Source organism: Nycticebus coucang, chromosome 2, assembly GCF_027406575.1.
Source record: "Nycticebus coucang isolate mNycCou1 chromosome 2, mNycCou1.pri, whole genome shotgun sequence".
Classification (NCBI taxonomy): domain Eukaryota; kingdom Metazoa; phylum Chordata; class Mammalia; order Primates; family Lorisidae; genus Nycticebus; species Nycticebus coucang.
In genome coordinates this window covers 24,283,979-24,310,281 of record NC_069781.1, presented here as the reverse complement: position 1 = coordinate 24,310,281, position 26,303 = coordinate 24,283,979, and the positions used below count along the sequence as shown (strand labels likewise).

The window sequence follows — 26,303 nt, the reverse complement described above, 5'->3', positions numbered from 1 at the left end:
TTCTTCAGTTTTTTCTTTTTTTTCCTTTTTTCCTCTTTTTTTGCCCCCCACCTTTTTTTTCTCTTTATTTTTAGTGGTCAGTGGATGATATTTTATTTAACTTACTGATGCACAATTAGATGTTTCTAATGTTGTGATAGTCTGAGCTATGCTGCTGCTGTAAACATCCTAAGAATGTCTTAATATATTACATCTTTGTTCCACTTTTCTTTGGAACAGTGTGCCAAACACTACTAAAGGCTCTAAAAATGCTTTCCTTCTGTTTATACATATAATCTGTTCAACACTATTGTAATCATCCCCCATTTTATAGATGAAAAATAAAGGAACACAGAAGCACAATTTGCATCCTATTAACCGTGAATGAGACTGCCTGTTTCCCTATTTTCTACCTAACATGGGATGTTACTATTCTTTTAATTCTTTGTTTTGGTATACAAAGTGAAGTGAAGAATTGTAGTTAATCTTAATTTGCATTTATTTGTTTGGGAGGTTAGGATTCTTTTTATGTTCATTAGTTGTCCAAGTTTCTTCTCCTTTGGCTTATCAGTTTATATCATATGCCCAATTTTCTACTGGGACTTTATCTTATTTGTAAGATCTCTTTATGTAATTAGAATATATATTAAGTATTTGCTTATTATATAGATTGAAAATGTTTTTTTAGTTTGTTATTTGCATTTTAACTTCATAGTTATATAGTTATCTTTTTTTTTTTTTTGCATTTTTTGGCTGGGGCTGGGTTTGAACCCACCCACCACCTCCGGCATATGGGGCCGGTGCCCTACTCCTTTGAGTCACAGGTGCCGCCCCATAGTTATCTTTTATCATTTAGAAGTAAACATTTTTTTTTTTTTTTTGGCAATCACATATTTTTGTAATCAAGTCTTTTGGGGAGGTTGAGGACTATGTTTCTAAGTCTTTTCCTCCCCTGAGATTGTTCCTCTATCTTTTCTTCAGGTACTTTTATCTTTTAATTTTTTACGTTTATATTTTAACTTCATCTGCAATTGATTTAGTGTCTGGTGTCAGATGAAACTCTCATCAATTGTTTTCCCCCCACCTGTTCTCTGAAGACATTAAAGTCAGAATTATTTAAACAAACAAACAAAAAAATTGTTTTCCCCCCAAATGGTTCACCAGTTAAGCCAATGCTCTTTTTTGAATTGTCCCTTTTTTCACTTGTCATTGACCATGTTTCTACCTATAGGTGGGTTGGTTGTTGAACTCTTTTGTCCCCTTCATTAATCTGTCTATTCCCACATCAGGTTGAGACTTAATTGCTGTAGCTTCATAATATATCTTAGTAGTATTAAACATCCCAAGGGCAACCCTCATTCTTCTGCAAAAATCCCCTTTGGAGTTATACACCCTAATTCTAGTCTGCTAGTGGTTTTACCCTAACTCATCTTACACACATATTTCAGCATCAGGAATTATACCAGATCTACAGTGCAGGCCCTTACCTCCTCCATCCCATAATGATCATGTCAGCTGCTCATCGCTCACGTCACACTGCTCTTTGTTTCCCTATATCCCTCTCCTGGGTATTGTTGAAATCATCTGGAATTTTAGTTTATGATCGTTACTATTCTAAAACATCAGTTCTATTTTATTTGAAGAGTCATTTATGTAAAATTACATTTAACTCTCAATTATCAGTAGTCAAAGCTCTCCATGTTTCCGGAATCATTACTTGCCCCTGTCTCTCTTACGCTGCATCATCTCATTCTGGACCTCTTGATTTACATTCACTTTTGTATGGAGAGCTTTCTTGAGTAATTTTTCCAGAAAGTGTCTGTGGGTGGCATCCTTTCTTAGTCCTTATAAGCCTGAAAATATTTGTCCTCATGTTTGAGTCATAGTTTGCTTGAATAGAACATTCTAGGCTAACAATCCTTCTGTCCCAGAAGCCTGAGAATGCTCTGTGGTCTCCCAGGATTTAGTATTACAGGATTTATGTATTATAAGAAGGGCAATGTTCACTTCATCCTGTAAATTTCTTCTGGAAACAAGCAGGATTCATTCCTCTTTCCAACCTTTAGAATTTAGATATTTCACTTGATATTTCTGGTTGGTTGTTCTCCTGGTGATTGTTCCTGGTACTAACTAGGTAAGCCCTTTCAGTCTGAACACCAAGTTTTCCATTTGATCAGGGGAGTTCTCTATTCATTTTTGGAATTGTTTATTTTCAATTTGTTCAGTCCCCCTCTTATCTGGAATTCCTACTACAAATATTACTAATGTAATAATCGTAATGGCACCTAACTTTTATTGAGTCTGCCTTCCTTCTACTATAATATATAATCTTCCCACCACTATTGTTATTATTTTCATTTTATAGTTGAAGAAACAAAGGAACAGAGAGGTGAAGTGGACGATACAAATTCTCACAGCTGGGAGGTGTAGGCTGTGATCAAACCCAAGTATCTGGCTCCAGAGCCTATGTTCTTAGCTACCACACTACACCCCTGACTGTCAGGCCCTAACCCGGGTTCCCCCTGCTTCACCCCCAGGGCTCTCTAGTGAAAATGCTGAGTGTTGACAAGTGGAAACTCTATAACCAGTAGGGGAAAACTGTACCAAGACCAGATGGCCTTTAGGCATAATTGGACTCAGGGGCTTAAGCAATGTCACCAAGACCATGGCCTTGTCCTCTCCATCTCTTGGTTCTACCTACTTAAGTGTTGGCTCACTCCATTAATGGCAAGAGTATAGCTGCCAGCTGTACCAGGGTTCTAGCCTAATACCTTGATTCCCTCAGTCATTCCAACAGTAGTCCCTGGGCCTGAGTCTCATTGGCCTGGGTTGCATCACGTCCCCATCCATGAAGTCATTGAAGACAGTGGTATGGGTTAAACTAATTGACTGAGGCCTGGGGCCATGCCCATCTCTGGAGCAGAAGATGGGTCAGTTCCGTGTGAATCGCCTAGCTTGAGAATGGGGGAGGGAAGGTTAGTTCCTCAGGTGGCAAAGAAGGGTGAATGGAGACTGGTCAGGCAGATTTCAGATGTCCTTTACTTTGTGGTTCAGCAGTCAACATGATCCTCATCCCCACAGAGCTAGCAGTCTAGTGCAAAGGAAGGACGACAGACATGAACCATGAACAACATGTAATTAACTGCTGAAAGTGACACAAAGAGCACTATAAGAGCACACATCTGAAGGACCTGGTTGGAGACATGAGAACGGCTTCTAGGTCGGGGAAGGGGTTTGGCATCTAAGGGTTGTTCTAGGTGAGGCTCTTAGGTAGGCTATTGTAGGTGGCAGCATGACGAAGGGGAACAGGCATGAGGTGGGACTGGAGGTGTGTTCAGGGCCAGAGAGTGGAAGGTCCTAAGAAGCTGTGGGAGGGAGTTTGGCTTCATCCTGAGGGCAGTGGGAGCTGCTATGGCAGCAGAAGTGCTGTAAAACGCTCACGCTAGCCTCGCCAAGGGGAATGGTGAGGAAGAAGGCAAGGTGAGATGCAGGGAGCTGTTTGGAGTGACTGCCCTCCTCCAGGGACAGAAGGTGGTGGCTTGGACTGGCTCAAGGCACCAGGGACTGAGAGATGGGAGAGCCACCTGCTGGGATCTGTAGGATTTGCTGATTAACTGGATGGGGAGTGTTTGGGAGAGGGTGAAGTGCAAGAGCCTGGCTCAGACAGGCGGGCAAATGGTGGTGCCACTTTCCGAGCTGTGAGTGGTGGAGCTGGAGCTACTTGTGTGACAGCATTGAGTCCTGGTGGAGGTGGAAGGATCATGATAGAATCCAACTTAGTGAGTTCTCATAGAGATGAGACTGTTTCAGTGAAGGCTTCTTGTTAAACTACCTGTGAGGAAGGATGTTATGCTTTTGTAGAATTACACCACAGGTGGTTTGTTATGCTGTTTTGACAACTCTGAACTGGCCTATCAATGAGACCAGTCCACTGATCTCATACTTGGATGCAACAATGTCAAGTGGCCATGAAAGTCTCAAACATTCTCAGTTTTGCTACTTACCTCACTGCAGCCTGATAATGAGCAGCCCGTGAACCAGTACCATCCTATGACCACATTTTGAGTGGACTGATCTAGTCCAACCTCAGTGCACATTTTAGAGTTAGGGAAACTGAGGCTCAGAGAAGGGGCTGGCCTCACCCCTGGATTTGCAGAAGGCAGCAGCAAAGTTAGCGTATTAGTTTTGTCTTTCCCTGCCGATCCTCTGTTTTGGTGGTCCAGTCCAAGCAGTGGGTGGATCTGGGGGAGTATAAGGATGAACTGTGTCCAGCAGCCAAGGCCACAGTGCTGGCATCCCCAGGGCTGAGTCAGTGGCTGAGTGCACTTCTCGGGAACATGGGCTGTCAGGATACAGCCTGGCCCTGAAGCTGGCACAAGTACACTGGGTCAAGGATTGCTCCCAGAAGCCTAAAATCTCAGGCCAGTGTATGTACAGCTGGTTGGACTGGAGCCACCAAGGGAGATGGCCGTGGCTCCTGGCCATCTTGTGCTATTGCAGCTGCCCAAGGTCACGCTAAATATTGCTGAGGTGACTGCAAAGTGTGCCCCAGGCTGGAAGCAGAAGCCAGCCAGCGGCATTCCTCAGGGCCAGCTCTGTATGGGGGACAATGGGTCTCTTGGCTTTTGCTGCTGGTGGGCTTCTCTTTGCTGTGGTTGGGAGCTACCATTCCCATTGGTAGGCAGGGAATTGTCCTTTGCTGCCTGAAGTTGCTGAGGAAGAAGTAGATGACATTTAGGGAACACAAGGTGGGGACAGAATAGCTAAAAGCACAGGCCTGGAGGCCATGCTGCCCATTGGGCCACTGCTTTGCCATGTAACCTTTCTATATCTTCATTTGCTGATCTATAAGGTGGGTGTGATGAGAATAGCCAGCACCCTGAATGTCGATGATCATCAGCTCCTAGCACATGCTCCATACAGCTAGGCCCTCATCTACTAGCCCCCCCCACTGATATTATCACAGTTAACTTTACCATTTACATTCACCCTTTAAGGTAAGTTCTGTCCTGGGCGGCTCCTGTGGCTCAGTGAGTAGGGCACCGGCCCCATATACAGAGGGTGGTGGGTTCAAACCCGGCCCCAGCCAAATTGCAACAACAACAACAACAAAAAAAGGTAAGTTCTGTCCTTTTGTAGATGGTAGCAACGATGACAACACAACAGTGATGGCTCTCATTTATTGAGCACTTACTGTGTGCAGGCACTCCACATGTAATCACCTTATTTAGTCCACCTCAGGGCCCGGGGGCAGATGGTAACAGCCCCATTTTACAAATGAGGAAACTGGGATTCAGACATTAAAGGGACTTGCCCATGACAATTCACACTCAGATTTTTTTGGACTCCGAATGCTGTGCTCTTTCTAAATATCGCTGACTGAGCCAATTCCTTTAATCAGAAAACCTGGAGGGGCATGGGAATGCCCATTATAGGGGAGGAGTGGGGCTGAGGCCACTGGACACCCACTTCCTTTAGTCTTTAGGAAGACTGAGGCCAGGAAGGGGAAGAGGCTCAGTCGGGGTTCTTTAGGTTATAGTCCAGAGCTCCCTGTGAACTTGAACCTGAGGATACCTGCTCTGTCTTACCCCACCCAATCACTTGTTGTAGGTGTCCCAATAAATAAGGCACATGCTACCAGGAAGAGCAAGGTTCATGTCCTTAGCAAGCTCCCTGACCTGGTCTTAGGGTCTAGAGGCCAAAACATGTCAAGACAGTCTCTGCCTGGAGCATCAGTGCCAGAATTTGCCAGGCCCACCCTTTAAGTTCCACCCCAGGAGCAGGCTGCTGCCTGCTAGCTCTGTAGCCTTAGTTCCTAGTGCAGGCTGCAGCACATAGTAGGGGTTCAGTGGTTATTAAAATAACTAAAGCTTCTCAGTTGACTGTGTGGTGGGGAAGGCCTTTCTATGTAGAGTTTGTAGACTCCCTAACCAGAGTTGTGAGCCCCAGTGAGTAACAGCCCAGAACTGCTTAAGTGGCTAGCAGATTCAGACAGGGTCAGGGTGAGTTTCAAAGGGCAGCCCAGGGTCATCACTTCTTATGTAGTATGTTGGGACATCGGGACAGGGCAGGGCACTGCAGGAGGTGAGGCAAGTGTACGCCCAGCACAGGCTCAGGTGTCTAGGTGTAGTGAAAACCTAAGCAACTACTGTCAGGGGCCAGAGGGTGGTTTTACTCTGTCAAATGCTCTGGAATTCCTGGGACCACACCTCTCTCTGGTTTCTGTCTGGTTTCTGCCATGGCAGCATCTCACCCCTCCCCATTCTAGAACAAAATCACAGTGGACTTTGGATCAGAAGGCAGGATGGGGAAGCTCATTAAATAGCTTCTTTCTCTGAGGGGGGCATTGCCGAGGCTTTACTTCCCCCAGGTGGAGTCTACCTGAGGGAAGGTGAGTGGGCTTCTGTCTGTGCAAGGCTCATGACAGGGTCTTGGGGAACATAAGGCCAGGGGTATTGGGCTTAATGGTGGTATTAAGGAAGACAGTGGTGCAGGCTGTTGGAGAGTGGCTGCTCACTGAGGCTGCTTGTACTTCTGTAGGGGCCTCTGTGGAGTCTTGGGCTCTGCCTGGGGAGTGCTACTCTCCAAAAATGAGAGGTGGTGCCCTGCTGAGCCTCCTTGCTCCCAGCCCTGGGAGCTGCTTCCTGAGCAGTGGGGATTTTGCTTGTGTGGTTGGGCCATATGGCCAGCTGATTTCTTAGTGTAACCAGTGGGCTAGCCTGTGCTGTGGACTGCCCTGTATGGTGGGCTAACCTGTGCAGTGGGCTAGCCTGTGCTGTGGACTGCCCCGTGTGGTGGGCTAGCTTGTGCTGTGTACTGCCCTGTGTGGTGGGTTAGCCTATGAAGTGGGCTAGCCTGTGCTGTGGACTGCCTTCTGTGGTGGGCTAGCCTGTGCACGGGGCTAGCCTATACTGTGGACTGCCTTGTGTGGTGAGCTAGCCTATGAAGTGGGCTAGCCTGTGCTGTGGACTGCCTTGTGTGGTGGGCTAGCCTGTGCTATGGGCTACCCTGTATAGCGGGGCAGTCTGTTTAGTGGGCTAGGCCATTTACTGGGCTCCCCTGTGCAATGGTGCAGGACACAGTGGAAAGTGGACTGAGCTACAGATCAAGTTAACTTTGTACTTATTAGTGCATGACCTTAAACAGGTTTCACAATCTCTATGCCTCTGTTTACCCATCTGTAAAAAGGGGGTATTAGAAATGATATTTGATAGGATTATGAGAATTTGATGAATCAATAATCAGAAAGTACTTAGCACAGTACTGCCATGTAGTATCAGGTGTTTGTTATATTATATAAAATAATTGACCCAATGAATGGGGCCCAGTTGCCTAGTACAGTTGCTGATTCCTGTGGCATGTGGGCCACCTAGATCTACTGCTTCCTAGACCCCAATTCCTCCGGTACCAAACAGTGCCATCATTCACGTACATCTTAGAAACATTAGGATGCAGTTAAAGGAGCAGCAGACTGCGAGTGGCCCCAGCCCCAGCCCTGCCACTCACTGGCTCTGTTTCCTTGGGAAAGTTACTTTCCCTCTCTGGGCCTAAGTTTCTCTGGCTGTACATGGGAAGTAGTAGTGAAAAATCTGCAACAGCCCTCTGGCTTCGATAGCTTGGCTGACGGTGATACCCCCATCCTGCTCCAGGCTGTGCACTGGGCGCCACCTGCCGTGGTGTTTTGTCTGGAACTAAGGGAAGGCAGAGGGCAGTGCCTGCTCTAGGGCTGCCCCATCCACTAGGTGTTCTTTTAGCCTGGACCGGCAGGCTCCTGGGCCTTTGGGCACTTGATTGGTATTCTGGGCCTATCCTGGCCCCAGTGCTCTGGGTTGGTAGAGCTGCCCTGCCTGTCACCACACCATGTCTAATTATGGACTCATTAGTCTGTCTCCCTCACTGCATCCCCAGGGCCCAACACGGAGACCACACGCAGTCCGTGCTCTGGAACTATTTGTTGATTGAAAGAAGGTGGAGTCCCACCTGGAGTTAGACAGGACCTCTCATGTCAAGGAACCCTGAGAAATCTTATCCCAAGTCCCAGAAATTCCATCTTGGGAACCAGCCAGCCCCCTGGGAATTGGCCAGCTCCCTTGGAATTGGCCAGCTCCTGAGACTTTGTTATCTGGGCCAAGGGTGGGCCCTGCTTCCCAGGAGCCTGCAGAATGACAGCCCTCCAACCTGGAAGGTTCTTGGGCCGAGCACAGACTGCCTTAGTTCTGCCCCAGGAAGAAGATGAAGCACTGGTTGGAGTTTGTAAGTGATCGACTCAGATGAGACTGTTCTAGTCAATCTTAATAAAGGATATTTGCGTACAATGGCATGCATTAGTGTGCTTGTAAGTGTGAGAGACAGTAGACATTCCTGACATAAGACTACCATAGGCAAAGGAAGTGGCAGAGGGACATTGCTTCAGCCTGGGTGGCAGCGGTGGGATGGGGTGAGCACAGAAGGATAGGGGCCCCTTCTGGCCGTATTTTTCCTGTGGTGATGTCCCAGGATGCCTGCCACTTGAGTGGGAGTCAGTTATAGGGTAGGCACTCCCAACCTGGGCCCCAGGCGCAGCCCAGGATGCATGGGTTGATATCAGACAACAAGCTGTAGTGGCATCGGAGTACAGCATGGTGCTGCAGTGGCAGGGCTGTGCAGCGGCTAAGAGAGGGTGTCTGGGGTGGGAACAACTGGTCTTCAATCCTGGCTTCACAGAGCGCTAGCTGTGTGAAGCTTCCTTTGCCATTCTGGTGCTTGGGTCTTCATCTGTAAATAGGATAATAATGGTCCTCTCTTCACAAGGTGCTGGTAGGTAAGGATTAAATTAATTCAGGCAGGCAGAGCTCTGGGAATGGCCTGCTTAAGAGATGGTGGTCCAGAGTCAGTTCATCGAATCCTCTGTTAATCCCACAGGTGGGCAGGTCATGGGTTATCAGTCCATTTCACAGATGAAGAAACTAAGGCCCAGAGGGAGAAGGGATACCCAGTCAGCCAGTGCTTGAGCTGGAGCTGGAATTGGGAACCCTTCCTTCTCAGTATAGCTCATTCCACTGCCCCCCATGGCTCCACCGTTAGTGCTGTCTCTGTCATCTGTGCTGCAACTCTCGAGCTATTGTAATGTGCCCTCTCAGCCAATAAGGGGAGAAAAGCCTCAAGCTCTCTGTCTATCTTGCATTTCCCGGAGTTTGGCAGACAAAAGTGCCCTCTAAAAATCATGTGTGTCCAGCTGTGCTGGATGGTGCTGCTGGGAGGTGACTGAAGCTGCCACTCCTCCTCCCGGGAGGCGGTCACATTCTCTGAGTCAGAGTCAGCCTGTGCTGGCTGCAGGACCCTGGGTTCAAGTGCAGCCCCCTCATTGGAATGAGAGCAGCGAGGAGTTGGGGGTGGAGGTGTGACAGGGAAGGCTCAGCGATTGGCTCCGGTCCTTCCAGGGAGCGGCAGCGGCTGTGGCTTTGCCTTTGCACTGCCCCAGCCCCCGAGCCCTCAGGATGTGTGTGGGGTGGAGCCGGCTTGGGATCCTGGTGCCAGGGGGTGCCACGCTGAGGGATGGTCCTCTCTCCCTCCGGAGGAGCACTTTGCGGGGCAGCTTGGGCCCTGGGGGCAGGCCACAGGGGAGCTAGGGCCCACGTTAGTGAATGCGAGAGCGAGAGCGTGTGACCGAGGAGCCAGCTCTGCCCCTCTCGCTGAAGGACGGGCTGGCGAGGAACTCTCTTCCTTGAGACATCCCTTACTCCTTCTCGGATAAAAGTGGTTTGGGAAACCACAGAGTTTTCTGTTTGATGGAAGAAAGAAACCCGGCCTCTCTCCAGAGTGGCGGTGGCCGGCTGGACAGGGTGTGTGTTTGGGAAGGACGCTGGAGGAGGAGGAGGAGGAGGAGGAGGACAAGTAGGAGGAGGAAGAAGAGGAGGAGGGATGGGTGATGCAAGGGTTTTGAAAACGCTACCTAGACGTGGGAGGTGGAACCTGGTCATTCGGTTCTGCTTTTCCTAGCAGGTATCTGTCCTCTGGGGAACTTGGTTGGGTAAGTCCATAAATAGCTCTGCTGACACAAAGGAGCTCTGTCTGGGGAAGGCGGCCGCTTGACACGGCCGCCAGGAGCTGCCACTGCCACGGCCGCCTGCCCGCCTGCGGGAGGAGCTGGGTGGAGAGCCTGGCGGGCGGGTAGGAGCGGCAGCCAGGAGTCGCCTGGGTCCCTGCCGGAGTGTGCTGGGTAGGTGTCTCGGTGACGGGGGGGGGGGGGGGGGGGGTGGTGGGCGGGGGGCTCTTGTCCAAGCCATTCTGTGCCCCCGTTTCTGTTGTTTCTTCCCCAGGGCAGCCATTGATAGACATGTTGCAACCAAACCATTTGTGTTCTGTTCTGAGATAGCACTCTGTGTGTGTGTGTGTGTGTGTGTCTCTCTGTGTGTGTGTCTATCTCCCTCAAGGCTAGGGTGCAAGCTCTCACTGTTTGCTACTCCCACTTCTAGGCTGGTCAGCCAGTTTTTCTTTCTGGGAGAGACAAGAAATGTTTGGTGACTGAGAGTCAGGACATTGCATGAGGAGGCAGTGTCGGCTATCGTGTCAGGATGTCGCACAACAGGCACCAGGGATGGCCATTCCTGCCTAGTTCCACCGGCAGGGAAGAAGGTGGTCTCCGGGGCTGGTCTCTCACTTGGCTTCTGCAGAATGTCTGCTGGAAGCGCAAGCTGGGATGCTCTGTCTCCCAAGCTCAAACCCCTTGGGAAGGGGCCTGCACCTGCTCCCTTGGGTCCAGCCAAGAGCCACAACGAAGGGGATAGTGGTTAGAGACGCTCACCGCACTGAGCTAGCCACTGTGAGTGAGCCAAGGCCAATTCTTCTGTCATCCTGGAGGGGCCATATCTCTACTCTTATCCCAGGGTGTCCAGGAAGAACCCTTAAAAGCTAGGACTCAGGGCTGGAGGATGAACCTGGGCCCAGAAAGGAAAGGGGCCTTGTCCAAGTTTGAACAGCAGGTCTGTGTCTGAGCCAGAACCAGAATGGAGGATTTCTGCCTCTTAGAACAGTGAGTACAAGACATGTGAGAAACCATTACCCTGACCTGAGCTCAGTAATTCAGCTTTTAATCTGACACTCTGGCTTGAGATGCCTAGCTGGGTGTGGGGACACTAGGCCCCTCAGCAACTCTTGAAGACTTTCCGCACCCTGCTGCTCTGAGTCCTTAGGGCTGGGGGGCTATCTGGCTCCCCTATCATGATGGCAGAGTGGGATATCCAGGAAGGAGCTGCAGAGGCCTGCCCCACTGATGCCTGCGGGATCCCAGCCAGCGCACTGAATAGTCACAGTTTCCACTGGGGCCCCTTGAGTCCTCTGCGCCCAGCCAAGGGGCACCTCCCTCTTCCCCAGTCCTAGCACGTGGCACAGCTTGGCCTAGGGCGGGCCCTCCAGGGAGCCAAGTTCCACAGCAGGACTTGGTCCAGGCCTAGCCTGGCATCTTAGCAGTAGGCAAGGATGGAAGCAGTTGGCAAGGATGGAAACGTTTGAGGCAACTGACCACCCCTAATGGGGAAGTCTCCAGGGCTTTCAGCCAGACATTGTTGATGGGGCTTCTGATTATAAGGACTTGATTATCAAGAAACCACCATGTTTCCTTGTCTTTGCACATACTGTTCCATCTGCCTGGAAAGCTCCCCTCTTAGCTCTGGGTCTTATTTTACCCAAACTTCTACCACTAGGGAAATACTAAAGCTAGAATAAGTCTGTCTATTCGTGGTAGCACCCACAGTCCTTGCTTCATGTCCTATTTATGCAGAATCTAGGCTTTATTCGTCCCTTAGTCCAAAAAGGCTGGCCTGGGGCCTGGTTGGAGAGGGGTGTTGAGTTGTACTGGCTAGGGCAGGTTTCCTTGAGCATAAATACTGCTGTGCAGGTCAGCTCTGTCTGCCCATCTCCTAGCTCTGTGCCTGCAGAGAAGGCCTGGTGAAGAGTTCCTTCAGGAGGGGCCTAGTCTCTGCATGTCAGGGTTGCAACCACAGGGTTGGGGGTGGGTCTGAGGGAAGATGAGGCAGGGAGAATTTTGGTTTCATCCTGGCTGAGGCCATAGGAAGAGCCTGCTCGAGGGTCATGCTAGGCTGGGTGGTGTCCATGAAGAGTGGAGGGAAGAGCCCTGGCTGGTTCAGATGAAATGCTCATATTCTTTTGCACAGACCACAGGGGCTTGGAGCTAAGTTCCCTGGACCCTCTTGGAATGGTGCCAACCAGGGTGGATCTGGGGGAAGTTGATTCTCAGCCAGTGGTCTCCATGGCTCCCTCAGAAGAAGCACAGCTGAGGAAGGAGTGCTTGTCTCCTGCTGAGTCCCTGGGAACCCTGAGAGCTGCTTCCCATTTGTTCTCCCAAGACCCTGGAGATGGCCCCTTTTGTTTGCCTTCTTGATAGGGGACTGAGGCAGGAGAGGAAGCACTTGCCTGAGGTTGCATGAGACTCAGCAGCAAGGCAGAGACAAGAACTCAGGTCTCTGGTTCCCCAGCCCAGGTCTTTCCCAACTGCACCACATGGATGTCTCAGTGTACGTGAGTTTCATCTTGGGACTTCCTTGTTCTTGCACTCACCAGAAACTTGTCCCTTTTTGGACTTTTGGGCTTACAGACTGGAATCCTGCTATCCTTTGCAAAAGCAATGTGTATGACTGAGAAAACTCTTGGCCAATAGGCTAGAAGCTGAAGAACCTTCTAGTCCCTGCTCACCGATGATCTCAGACAAATATGTCTCTTTCTCTGGCTCAGTTTCCCTGTTGGGACTGGATGAGGTATTGCCGACCCCCTTCCAAACATCCAATTCTCTGATTTTCTATCGACACTCTCCTCTTCCTGGGTTCGAAGAGCTAGTAGCTAAGGGCAGGGTCTAGCTCAGCAGGAAAGCAGCCACCAACCTGTTACTTGGAGGCTTCTGGGCAGAAACCTCATGCAAGCTGCAGCCTAGGCAGAAGCTGGGAGTTTGTTGTTGTTTGTGGAGCCAGGCGGTTTCCAAGATGTTATTGCTCAGGGAAAACCATCATTCCTCCCAGGGATAAACAAGGCTGCTTATGGCTCAGCCCCTTAAGCCCGGAGAAGCTGGAGCCACTCACAGCAGGCCAGCTAGGCTCAGCCCCAGGGAGCCACTGCCTTCCCCTGCACAACCAGCTGTACCCTGGCTTCCAGGATTGGGGTGGGGGTGGGGTAATATGGGGGAGGCTGGGGCCTTGGGAGATCACAGTTTTCAGCCAGAGAGGAGAGGGGAGATGGTCCCAGGATACCTCTTCCTTCTGGCAATGGGCCTAAGCCATCACTCCAGATGTATGGACAGCTGCCAGGTGTTCCCTGTGCTCCAGATGGCCTAAGACTTCTACCCTCTCCCTGCCCTCCATGGGCCAGCCTACTTGCCCCTGCCACTGTGGCTCAGGCTGCTGCTGGAGAGCTGTCAGCAGCTCCCAACTTAGAAGGGGGCATGCAATAGATTACTTGGAACTAGGCATGCTTTTTACCACAAATCCAGGGCTCTTTGTGGTAGCCTCAGTACCTCTTTTTAGGGTTAGCCTTGGGCAAATAACAGAACCTCAGGAACTCAGGTCACTCAGGTCAGGGTGACAGAGGTAAGGGAATGAAGAGAGAGGCAGAGAGAGGTCTTGGCAGAACCTCTGGGGACCAAATAGCTGGTGAGAACCTTGGGAGAAGGCTGGAGGTGCCAGGAGGAAGATTGTGGAGTGGAAGGTGGCTCTGCACCCTTCAAGTCCAGGATCATAACTGATGTCCAGCCAGAGCTTGACACCTTCAGCTCTCAGACTTCAATGAATGGAGTTCCCAGTTGATCCAAATGGTGGCTTTGTACTGTCCTCTCTGCCTTCCCTTCTCTCTCCCTCGCTTTCTTCCTCCCTTCCATGTGTATTAAGCACCTACTATGTGCCACATACTTGTTAGTTACTGGAGGTATGGATACAAAAGGTCCATTTTCTAATTTAATGCCAGGGATGAGCAGGTAACAGTGACAACACAGCTTTCATGGCAAGGCATGGGGGGCTGTGGGAACTCTGGGGGAAGCATCCAACCCCACCTGCGAGCCTCAGCAAAGCTTCCTGCAAGAGGTGAGGTTGAATCTGCTTGCACAGATGCTTGCACATTGAAGGGACAGTTCCCTGTCCCCATCTGTCCACCCTTCTGAGGTGTAGCTGTTCTCCTCCTTACCTAGGGAAGCTATCTAGTGTGCTCTATGGGAAGGTGGGCTCTGAACTTGAGAGCAGGCTTTCTCCTGCCTGACTGAGGTGCACCCTTGGACAAGACACACAGGAGTTGGGAGGCCTCTCCTGCCTCCATTTCTTCAGGCAGTGGTTCAGCCTCATCCGATTGAGTGAAATGATACGCACGAAGCACTTAGACGTGGTTTGTGCATGCCAATTCAAGGTCGTGTTAGCAGTGGGGGTGCCCCTTCTCTCATGGGTGGCTGTTACGAAATTCAATGAGGTAGTGGAGGTCCGTGGCATGAGTCTGACACAGAGTAGAATTCAGCAAACAGGAGGCGTGTAGTCACCTTCTGCAGGGGGAAAACTGTTGGAATGTACAATCAGAGATGTATACAAAGGGCAAGGAGCTCACAGAGGAAAGAGCCACTGCCTCAGACGGGGGAGCAGAGGAGGAGATATAGGGATGAGTGTTTTTGATAGTTTTTAAAATAAACTTTTGAAGTATGGCATAATTCCAGAAAGATTAGAAGTATACAGCGGATAAATTTTCGCAGTGAACATAACTCATGTAACCCCATCCTGGACAAGAAATAGGACATTCCAGTACCCCAGGAACCCTACCTGCCCCATGCTCTCACTTTCAGTCACTATGGCCTCAAAGGTGACCTCTATCCTGACTTCTGTCACTGATTAGTGTTGCCGGTCTTGAGCTTTGCATAAGTGGAATTATCAAGTATGGTTTTATTTTTTGAGACAGAGTCTCACTATGTCACCCTTGGTAGAGTGCTGTGGTGTCACAGCTCACAGCAACCTCAAACTCTTGGGCTTAAGTGATTCTCTTGCCTCAGCCTCCCAAGTAGCTGGCACTACAGGTGCCCACCACCACACCCAGCTATTTTTGTTGTTGTTATTGTTGTAGTTGTCATTGTTGTTTGGCAGGCCCAGGCTTGGTTTGAACCGGCTGGCCCCATTGTATGTGGCTGGCGCCCTAACCACGGAGCATGGGCGCTGAGCCAAGTATGTGTTTTTTTTTTATGCTGATTCTTTTTCATCAGCATTTTGATGATAAGGTTCATCAGTTTTATTTTATTAACTTTTATTTTTGTTCATTCTCATTGCTCTGTGGCTTTTCATTGTGTTGCTATTTCACAGTTTATTCATTCTACTGTTGATGAACATTTGTCTTGTTTCCAGTTTGAGACTGTAATTAATACTGCTGCTGTGAATATTCTTGAACGTGTCTTTTGATGCACTATATATGGTTTTTGTTAGGCAAATAAATACCTAAGGTTTGCACTGCTAAGTCATAGAGTTGTATATAATTAGCTTTCTAGATACCATCATATTATTTTCCAAAGTGTAACACCGAATGAGAAAGCCTGTTACATGTTCTTTCCAAGATTACTGGTCATGGATATTGTGCTATTCCATTGTGGTTTTAATCTGCATTTCCCTGATAACTAATGAATTTGAGTATCTTCTCATATGTTGATTAGCCATTTGGATAACCTCTTTTGCAAAGTGCCTGTTCAAGTCTTTCTCCCATTTTTCTGTTGGATTTTTTTTCTGATTGATTTGTGGGAACTTAAAAAATATTCTGGATATGGGTTCATTGTTGGATATATACATTCCAAATATGTACTCCCACTCCGGGATTTGCCTTTTTATTCTTTTTTTTTGTAGAGACAGAGTCTCACTTTATGGCCCTCGGTAGAGTGCCATGGCCTCACACAGCTCACAGCAACCTCCAACTCCTGGGCTTAAGCCATTCTCTTGCCTCAGCCCCCCGAGTAGCTGGGACTACAGGCGCCTGCCACAACGCCCGGCTATTTTTTGGTTACAGTTTGGCCGGGGCCGGGTTTGAACCTGCCACCCTCGGTATATGGGGCTGGCGCCTTACCGACTGAGCCATAGGCGTTCTTATAAGGGTATATTTGAAGAACAGAAAGTCTTAATTTTAATGTCCAATTTGTTAATCTTTACCTTTAATGGATACTGCTTGTTGAGTTCTTTTCTTTGCTTATTACAGGGTTATGAAAATATCCCTATGTTATCCCATAGAAGTTTGATTGGTTTATGTTTTATATTTAGACCTAAAATCCATTTGAAATAGATTTTTATGCATGGTGTGATAGAGAGGTCAGACTCATTTTTCTGGGTAGATATTCAGTTTATTAAAAAGATCAACTGGGTGTGGTCCCTCACCCTTGTAATCCAGCACTCTGGGTGGCGAAGGCAGGAAGATTGCTTAAATCCAGGAGTTCAAGACCAGCCTAAGCAATAGCAAGACCCTATCTCTATAAAAATAAAAAACTTAGCCAGGTGCATATCTATTGTTCCAGGTACTTGGGAGGCTGAGGCAGGTGGATTTCTTGAGCATAGGAGTTTGAGTTTGCAGTGAGCTATGATGATGCCACCACTGCACTCATAGCCATGGCAACAGGCTAAGACCCTGTCTCAAAAAAAAAAGTGAATAGACTCTCCTTTCTTACCATAGGGTGATGTCACCTTTGTGAAAAATTGAAGGGCAATACACGTATGGATGTGCTTGAGTTTTGAAGGGTGAATAGAGGTTCTCCAGGTGTATAGGGCTGGGGAGGGTGTTCCAGGCAGGAAGTACAGTGTGAGCACAGGAGTACAGTGGCTTTGGAGGCAGAGAAGAGAAATGGTGTGGTGAATAGGTCGGTAGGGGCAGAATATTCAGGGTTTGGGGCGAGGACTTTATCTCAGCGTGCTAGAGGGGTTTGGAGCAGAAGAAGACTATAAGCAAGTTTGTCTAGGTCTGAGGAAGATGAGAGAAAGTCCCATGATGGGGAGGCAGGGGTGTGAATTTGGAGCAGACTATAAATCCAGCCAAACCTGCTGACGTCACTCCCATCACTCCCGCCTCCCCAGGAGGCAGCGATGAGGTGGAGGGGTCCTTGGTTCTGGGAGCATGAGGGCTATGGTTGAGTCCCATGTCCAGATGTCCACCCAAGTGTCCTCAGGTAGAAGAGCCTTCCTTCTACTCCCCTGCCCCCCGCCCAGTGTCCCCAGTACAGCAGGCCTGTAAGGAGGAGGTATTTTTGGAACTGGGACAGACAGACAAGGCAGGGGTATCTCTGGAAAGGGGGACCTTTCTGCTTTTCCTGTCCTTGATGTACCCACAGGAGACCTGGCCATGCTGTGGGCCCTGAGATGTGACTCTCCTAGGCTGGCTGAGATTCAGAGCTCGACAGACACCCCTGGGGAGAGTGAGACCCAAGGAGGGGAGTGATTGGCCCAGGCCACACAGTGAGCCAGACTGACCCAGCCTGGGAGAAGGTTGGGCGCAGACTTGTCTACCTTCCCAGTCTCCGAGGCCTTGGTATGAGCCTCAGTTTCCTCCCCTGAAATGTGCAGCTGCTAACACTCCTGTCCTAGGCCGTGGTGAGGCCAGAATGTGTCACGTGCCCTTTCCCAGGATTGGATGCAGGGAGGGGAGATGGTGATGATGATGGGAGTGGTAATTGCTGGGCACCTGCTATGTTTCAGGACCCATGCTAAGGTCTGTATGTGGATCTTTCCCAGCAGTGGTGTGGTGTAGGTACTGAGTATTTGTATTACCATTTTACAGAGAAGGAAATCAGGCCTTGATAGGTTAAGCAGCCTGCACAAGCGCACGGGTCTAGGAGTTGTAAGGGCCAGATCTGCCCTGTCTCCAGCCCCCAGTTCTTAACTGGCAATAGGCTCCCCTCCCACCTCTCCTGGTTTGCAAAGTCCTCCCTGTTCTCAGAGGTGTCATTTGGAGTAAAGCCTGGTGCCCACTCATGAGGAAGAGTCAAACCATGGAGAGGAAGGCAAGGAACAGAGGGCACTGCTGTGTGCCTCCATTTGCCCCATGGCATCCGGCAAGGGAGGTGTCACTCTGCCTCCGAGGGAGGCATCACCAGGTTAGGAAGTGAGATTTAACTCCAGGCCTGCCTGACTCCATATACTTGCCTTGTGACCACACAGCCATTTGTGACCTTACCTGGGGTTTCCCTGGTGTGACAGAGGTTCTCTGCTTACCCTAGCACAGAATATCACAGAGAAGCCACATGCTTCTCCCCCAGCCTGGAAGTGGTTCCTGAGAGGGAGACAGAGCAGGAGGGTCACCAGGTATATGGAATTCTACACACCCCTCCCCTGGGTGAGTTGGACTCCTGCCTTGTGAGTGAGATCAGGGCCTCTGTATTGCCTTCCACTGCCCAGCACAGTGCCTGGCCCAGGTAGGTGCTCAGGAAGGATCCTTTGGAGGAAGGGAGGGAGGGAGAAAGGAAGAGAAGAGGGCAGGAAGGGAAATCATGGGAAAGTAGAAAAAGCAGGGCCCTGCAGCCAGGAAGACCATGGTTTCGATTTGACTCCTCTGCTCATTTGCTTTGTGGTCTTATATAAGTTACTGAACCTCTCTGAGTTTCCTTATTTGCAAAAGAGGGCCCACAATACTGACCTCATACGGTTGTTGGAAGTGAGTTTCTGTTGAAGTCACCGTCCCAGTGCCAGGTGCACAATAGATGCTCAGTGAATGATGTCTCTCTCCCCTATCTTTTTCATCATTATCTGTTCTCTGGATTCACCTTTCCTCTCTCTACAGCAAAGAGTAAATACTGCTGTCAGGTAAAGTCTGAATTTGAATTCCTTAACATATCCATGCTCTTGTCCCCTGGAACCACCTGCATTTCCTGGAACGTTTCATGCTGTCTCTGGTTTTACTCAGCCCAGAATCTCCTGTCCCCCATTATCTCCTGACAGCTGGCCCAGTGTCTCCTGCTGCCTCTGGGCAGGGACGGGTGGGTGGGAGATTGACCCGGCTGTCCCTGAGGCCCTGGCTCCTTCAGGGCGGGGACTGTGTCTTGCCATCATGTGGCTGCAATGCCCAGCACAGGCTCTGTAGGTATTTGCTGAGTGACCCTAGAGGGGAAGAGGTGTGAGTAAGCCTGGGACATGATTCTGATGAGCCAGGACCTGCCCAGGGCCTCCAGAGCAGGGCAGGGGCACAGAGCACACAGGGGTGGGGCAGGAGAGCCCCAAGGGGCCTGGAGCTCACCTTCTCACAAGGCATCAGTTCCCATGAGCACAGGAAGAGTTCAGGAAACCCCCTGCTCTCATTTCCCTGCCTTTTGGAGAAGAGAACTGGAGCCCTAGAAAGGGTCTTGGGGGCTGTGGGTGGGGGCAGAGACTATGAGTCCTGAGACCCCGAGTGGAGAGGGGGAGAGGCAGGACTGTGATGGGGGAGGGCAGTGCGGGAATCCAGCCCTTGAGAATTGCCTCCCAGCCCAGTGAGAAGCCGGCCATCCAGGTGAGTGGGTGGGGGATCTCCAGCAGGCTGCAAAGGGCATGATGCCCTTCTGGTTGGGCAAGTGACAACGCCAAGAGTAGGGAAGGTTGCTAAGAGGGCCCTCCTATCTTCTCAGTTCTCAGGGATTCCCCTGCTCTGAGTATCAGTTTTGTCCTGAGTTTCTGAACTGGAGTGAGCTACTTCTCTGTGCCTCAGTCTTGCTTTCAATGGAATGGGTATGATCCCTGCTGTGGTGTGTTGCCCTCCTAAGCTTCTGACAGACCTGTGAGGAGTTGTGGGATTCTTTAGAGATAAAGAAGTTTCAGTCGGTCAAATTCTTTCTTTCCCCCTCTCTCCCTGCAGTTGGGCCTCTGTTCTATGGAGCATGAGGGGTCAGCTGCCCTCAGGGAGTGGCTTCCTGTCTGCCCTGAGGTCTTCTGTGTGGGCTCCCTTACCGAGGGAGTGCTGTATGTTAGGATGGGTCCAGGTGAGGTTCTGGGCTGGATTTTAGTCCTGATTCTGTTGCATGACCTTGGCATATCACTTCCCTTTTGTGGGCGTCAGTTGCCTTATCTGCTACCTGATAAGAATTGTCTGGGGAATTAGAAGTAAAAATGCCTGGGATCTACTCATGGGGAGTCTGAGCCAGTATGTCTAGGATTGGGCTCAGGTACAGGTTATTTTTTAAATGCCTCTCAGGTGATTCTAAAGTGTACCTCTCTGCTGAGAACCAATAATCTAGATCAGGGTTTTTCTAACTTTAATATGCAAGTGAATCACTTGGGATCTTGTTAAAATGCAGATTCCGATCTGGCAGGTGGGGTTGAAGTTTAGAGTGTATTTTGCATATCAGGCTGCTGGTTCAGAGGCCATGCTTTGAGTATGAAGAGTCCAGGTGGTCCCGTGAAGTTCAGTGGATTGCTCATTTATTCATTCATTCTTTCACTAATACTTAAGCAGGGGGTGGTCAAATGTGAAGCTAGAGACAGACAGAGATATAGAGCCCAGGGTCCTCCAGTGCTACAGAATTTGGACTCTATTTGAGAGGTACTGGGAGTCACGCCAAAGTTTCAAGGAGAGGAGTGGTAAGTTCAGATGTTCATTTAGAAGGCTCTCCTGGCACGGCACAGAGAATGACCGAAGAGTCTGGATCACCGCTGGCAGGTGGGCATCATGGGGATGACGGTGGTCAGGAGGAAGGTGGTGGGAGTGGACGTGGAGAGAGTAGAAAGATTTTTGTTTTTAAAACAAATTGATAAACGTTGTTTTTTAGAGTAGTTATAGGAATTCAGTGCGAAGTATAGAGAGTTCCCATATGCCCTCTGTCATCCCACACACAGCCTCCATAGGGGAAAGATTTTATTTGTTTGCTTGTTTGCTTGCTTTTTGGCCAGGGCTGGGTTTGAACCCTCTACCTCCAGCATAGGGGGCCAACGCCTTACTCTGTTGAACCACAGGTGCCACCCATAGTGGAAAGATTTTATAAGTGACAGTTGGGAGGATTTGAGGATTGACCATGGGAGTCGTATGAGGAAGAGGAGAGAACGATATCCACCTCCCTCACTGGGCCACTGGAGGTGGCATCATTGATACTGGGACCCTGAGAGGACCGATGGGCTTGGGGGAAGGCCATGCATCCAGTGTGGGGTGGGTGAGGCTGGGGGCGTCCAGAAGATGGTCTCCACCCCCAGCCCTGGGGCTGCAGGTGTACAGGTGTCTTCTCTGTTCCAAGGCTGGGCCATGCCCTTTCCTGGACTGGGACCTTTGCATACGCTGCTTCCTCCCACAGTGAGACCCTTCCTGTCCTTTGAGAAGGTTTTAGTCCGGTGTCTTTTCTGACACTCCTCTTTATTGTGTCTCACAAGCAGATAGTGGTTTGTATTTATCTTATTTTTATGTGGGTGATGACTTGGTTAATGTCTGTCCTTCCTCTCTAGCCTGCAAGCTGCATGAGGACAGGGATCGTGTCTTCCGTATTCCCTGTGGCATGCACAGAACCCAGAACAGAGGATTTGGTGAATACTTGCCTGTGTTGTCCAGACTCTGGAGGGCGTCTGCGCTGCCAGTGAGGACTGGGGGTCGCCAGCTGTGGCAGCCAGTGCTTGTATACTGAGGAGTGGGCAGGGCATGAGGCAGCATGCAGGACTGAAATCAGGGGGTGCCTGGAACAGGTCCTGAGGGACAGGCACAGAGGCCCACGAGGGAGTAGAGAAGGAACCAGCGGAAACCCAGGGAGGAAGATGTGAGAGCTAAGCTGTATGGGTGATTGACTTCTTGAGTGCTTATGTGTGTCGGCATGGTGCTGAGCTCTGGACATCATTAGCTCATTCATTCCTCCAATGGCACTGTGAGGAGGCATTACTAATCCCAAGTTATAGCAAAGGAAACTGAGGCACAGATAGATTGAACCCAAGGTCGCCCAGCTAGCGTAAGTGTGAAGTGGTGACCAATATTCAAAGCTCTCACCACTGTAACTACCTCTATCCTCTTGGACTTTGGCAAAGTCCAAGAGGAGGAGAAGGGACAGCCTGGAGGGCTTCTGGGCTGGGGCAAACGCAGTGGGGGGTGGGGGCAGTGTCCAGCCTCTGGGTGTCAAGAAGCCAGACCTGGCATAGCTGGGCTGAGGCTGGGCCAGGGTAGCTCGGCAGTGGCTGTGTAACCATGGTTCCTGAGCAGCGTCAGACCAGGCACTGGAAGCTGGGAGCCCAGGGTGTGCCAGACCCAAAGGAACACCCCACCCCGAAAGTCAGAGCCGGGCAGGAATTCTGTGAACTGCTTTCTCCGACAGCTTTGCAGTTCCCAGAGCATTGTCCTGTCCTTTCTGAGACTTGGTCCCTGAGGCTCTCTGGAGTTAACAAGAGGCAGGTGGCATGCTCCCCCCCTTTCATGGCAGAGAAAACCAGGCTTGGAGAGGCAGTAGCCTGGGGTCACACAGCTAGCAAGTGCAGAATGGATCATGTCCAGTGCTCTTTCTGTAAAATCCTGGCTGCATAAGGGCAGCCCTGGGACAGAGGCAAACCCAAGCTCCCCCTGCCCCCCTGAAGCAGGAAGTGGTTTTTGAGGGCAGATGCAGAGCTGGTTTCTGGTGGACATGATGAATCACTGGTGTGAAGGTGACAGGTTGCCTCTGGGTCAGCAGACCTGGCCCTGCAGTTAGCAGCTGCGTGATGTTGGACAAATCACTTCCAGTAGCCTAGCCTACCACCACACCAAATCCCATAGCTGGTGGGGGTCTAGGACCCAAGCAGGAGCTCTGGGTGTCATAGCTGCCATCCTCCCCTAGCCTGTTTGAGCTCAGGATTGGATTTGGGAGAGGATTTGATTTAGATCCTAAACAGAGGCTGTATTTAGAGGGCCTAGTCCATGTCCCATGTGCTTCTACCAGGTGAGACATGGGCAGAATTAACCCACAGAAGTGTTGGATGAGAGAGACTCTGACCCTGGCTGAGAAGGCTGGTCTCTGGGGTGCTCTGGCTGAGCGCCCTCAGCTGCCACACTTCCTCCGTCAGAGAACTCACTGCACTCCTAAAAAACAGTCGTCTCCCCTGTGCTTTTCCGAATTCACTGAGGGCAGAGGTTCTGTCTGACTTGTTCCTGGCTGTCCTCTCGGTACCCAGCTCAGTGCCTGGGGAATGAATGAATGCATGAACGCACACGTGCCCAGTCTTCCCCGCCCACATGTCTGCCCGCCCTGCCCACAGCAGGTGAGATGTGGCATGGTTCTGACCATGTCATTCCATTGCTCCCGGGGCAATCCACACCCATCATTTCATTCTGAGACCTGGCCCTCAGGCGTGGCTCCTCATCCACCCTGATCCTCCCCTATGCTTCCCACCCCCAACCCCCCGGGTTCTCAAGTTTCCTATGTTTGCTCCAGAACCTTCCTCAAGCCACTCTCCACTCCAGCTCTCCCAGGAACACTGGCCTGACCAAACCTGCACTTGGTTACTGCTCACACAGGCCTGCCTGGAGTGCAGGAAAGAGCCCATGAGTCCTGGGCCCTGTTTGCCAGCGTGTGAGGGTGTCCGGTGGGGGATGGGCCCAGGTGAGGTCCTCAGGCAGCGTTCCTGGCCTCTTTCCACTGAGGGCCCCAAACACGTGTGTGTAAGGGTCCCAGGAAAGAGAGAGAGACCTCGGACAGGGGACACAAGCTCTGATTCCGCATCAGCCTCTTAATTCTTAGGTAGTTCTTTTACCCTCTGGAGCGTTGGTTTCCCTATCTCTAAAATAAGATGAGACTCTTGGTGGCTCTTATTGTGTGGGATGCTTTTCCTGGGCCAGGTGCTTTGAGGAGACTGGTGATGGTCACGTGAGCGCAGTGTGACATGGCTGGGTTCGGTTTTAGATGAGGAAACAGGCTCTAGGGCAGTGGTTCTCACCTTCCTAATGCTGCAATGTACTTTCATTGTTAAAAAGGGGTTGTGACCCACAGGTTGAGAACCACTGCTCTAGGGGTTGAGAGGCTTGGCTAGAGTTGCACAGCCAGAAAGTGGCCCCATTGGGATCAAAATCAAGGTCTGACTTCGGCATCTGACCATACAAACTGCTGGGCACTCTGAGAGACCTAAAATCTTGGGTGGTTTCCCCTAAACCCTCTGGGTAGGAGCCCTTTGGGGACAGGCACCCCTGCTCGAACAGCACTTCCGCTCCTGGCTGTTTGGTTTGGCCTGGATTTAGAGCAGGGTTGGCAGAGGCAGGCTGACTTGCATTTCTGGTTTTGGGTTTGTTGCTGCACTTTCCCCTAGGGCTGGGCGGGCTCGGGGCTGACAGTCACTGCTGGGACAGGCTGGGCCCCACCCCCAGCACCCAGGAAAGGGGAAATGCGGTCTGCTCCCCTCTCTGTGCCACTCTGTGCCAGGCCCTGAGGCCACCCGGATGCTGCTTCCTTCCTTCCGTCTTTCCCAAGGACTATCAGAGGCAGGTGGCCAGGGTAGGGGTTGGCTGTCTGGCTGTTGGGGAGGGTCATGCGAATGTGGGGAGTTAGGGAGCTGGCTGTGGGCAGTGTGTTTCCTGATGGAGGCTGCTTCCAGGAGTGGGGGCAACAGGCTGGAGATGGGGCTGTTCCTGGGGAATGAGATTGGAAGTGGGCTTGGAGAGAATAGAGTCAGAAGGCTGGGGTTCTAGTCCAGGCATAGTCCCTGGTCACTAAGTGACTGTCCAGCTGGGCCCCCAGTCTTCCTGTGTGTTCAATAGAGACCCTTTCTGTCCACCTGGGAGCAGCCTCATGGGGCTAGAGTGCCCTTAGTTTCCAGGTGGGCTCTGGATCAGGAGGCCTGGCATCACAATCGCCAAGTTCCACTCTGGGCGTTTGGCAGGGTTTGTTTCTAGGGCTACATTGAAAACATGCCACTGTTTGAGGTCCTTAATGTCAGAATTTCTTTTAGATCTGCTTTTTAAAATCACCACCACCACCACCACCACCATTGCCACCGCCATCCCCATCATCCTCTCCTTTGAGAACTTTACACTCTCTGTATTATGTGTTCCTGGCTTGTCACTTGGGCACATTGGTTATCCCATTTCACAGGTGGAGATGTTATGGCCCAGAAGACTAGTGACTGGCTCTACCTGACACCTTGTGTGATTCTAGGCTGGCCTCTGTCTCTCCTGGGCCTCAGTCTTCTTGTCTATGTAGTAGGGATTTGGGATTGCTGATATTTCAGAGCATGAGGCTATGAGGTCTGAAAGGTCCCTGGGTGGGGTCACCTCCCAGCTGACAACCGAATTTTCAGGGCAAGAGGGTCACAGGGTCGGTGGGCACTTGTCTTTGGCCTGGAAACCAGAGCCTGAGGTTTGCCCTCCCTGACCCTGGCCAGATCATCCTGGAGTCCTCCGAGGCCTCTCCTCCCTTGCTCAGTCACCCTCTCCACTCAGTCGGGCTCCACTTTCACTTTCATGCTCCCAGGCAGGGGCTCTTACCCACAATGTGCTTTCACGTTTGCTCCAGTGTTGCCGAATGCCAGTGTGACTCTGACACTTGTGTGCAATACCCTGCAGCTGTCCTGTGCCACAGCTGGTCACTTACTCCCACTTACTTCACCATGGCAGACTCCCCAGGGCATTGGCTGAGGACCCCCCACTTCTTTTGATGGCAGAGCAACTGTGCAATAGCGGATAAGTCACTGCTCTTTGCACTCAGTTTTCTCATACATCAAATTGACATTAATGGTTTCTATAACAAGAGATTTTAACCTATGTTCTGGAGTATTTACCCATGAAATGTTCCGTGTGTGTGTGTACACATATGTATGCACACACATTCCACGCATCTGACCAGTGCCAGGTAGGTGTGGGATTTTTCTCTTTCATTAGTTGTATATGACTATGGCTTCTTGAAGGAGAAAATCTGGGCCCTAAATAGTTCAAGCTCCAGCATTCCAAGTCCTTTAGTGAGAGGGGCCCAGCCCAGGCCTGAGACCTGCTTAGCTGTGACACCATTCCTGAGGTTCTCTGGGCCCTGGTCTTCTTGTGAGATATAGTTGCTTTTCCAACTTTCACCAAGGGAACAATTTTTTCATTTGCAAATGAAATCTACTGCCATAACCCAGCAAAAAACGTGCGGCTTCCGAGGGTCAATGTGTGAGGCAGGAAATGCTTTTCTGCCTTTATTTTTATTTATTTTTTTGAGGAATCCCTGCGGTTTCTCCAAGCAGTTTGAAAGTCACTGGGTGGGTGATCCCTCAGGGAGGTTCTGTATGTCTGTTACATTTGGTTAGTCCAGGTGTGGGCAATGTTTTAAAGTTCTGCTTTCATTCCATTTTAGTAGTTTCAAAGATACGTAAATACTCCAAGCACATTCTTATTTGAATGACTCACTAGGAATTTTTTAAAACTTTGAGTCAGGTAGAAGAGACCCTTTGGTTAGGTTCAGTACTGCTCTGGCTTAG

General features: G+C 50.4%; 1 protein-coding gene across 8 annotated transcripts in view; it reads left to right on the top strand.

The window, feature by feature from the left end:
• The window catches only part of RGS3 (regulator of G protein signaling 3), a 125,354-nt gene that overhangs the window by 83,315 nt on the left and 15,736 nt on the right, over positions 1–26,303 (top strand). Inside the window, exon 1 of one of the 8 annotated variants that reach the window (XM_053565264.1) lies at positions 9,379–9,800. The exons of 3 other annotated variants lie outside the window; for them this stretch is intronic. In XM_053565264.1, the coding sequence (XP_053421239.1) occupies positions 9,747–9,800 (54 nt within the window). In that variant the 5' untranslated portion in view covers positions 9,379–9,746. Of the gene's footprint in view, positions 1–9,378; positions 9,801–9,885; positions 10,178–24,203; positions 24,334–26,303 lie in introns of those variants that run through there. 4 more of the 8 variants (XM_053565279.1, XM_053565287.1, XM_053565293.1 and 1 more) reach the window with 4 other exon arrangements.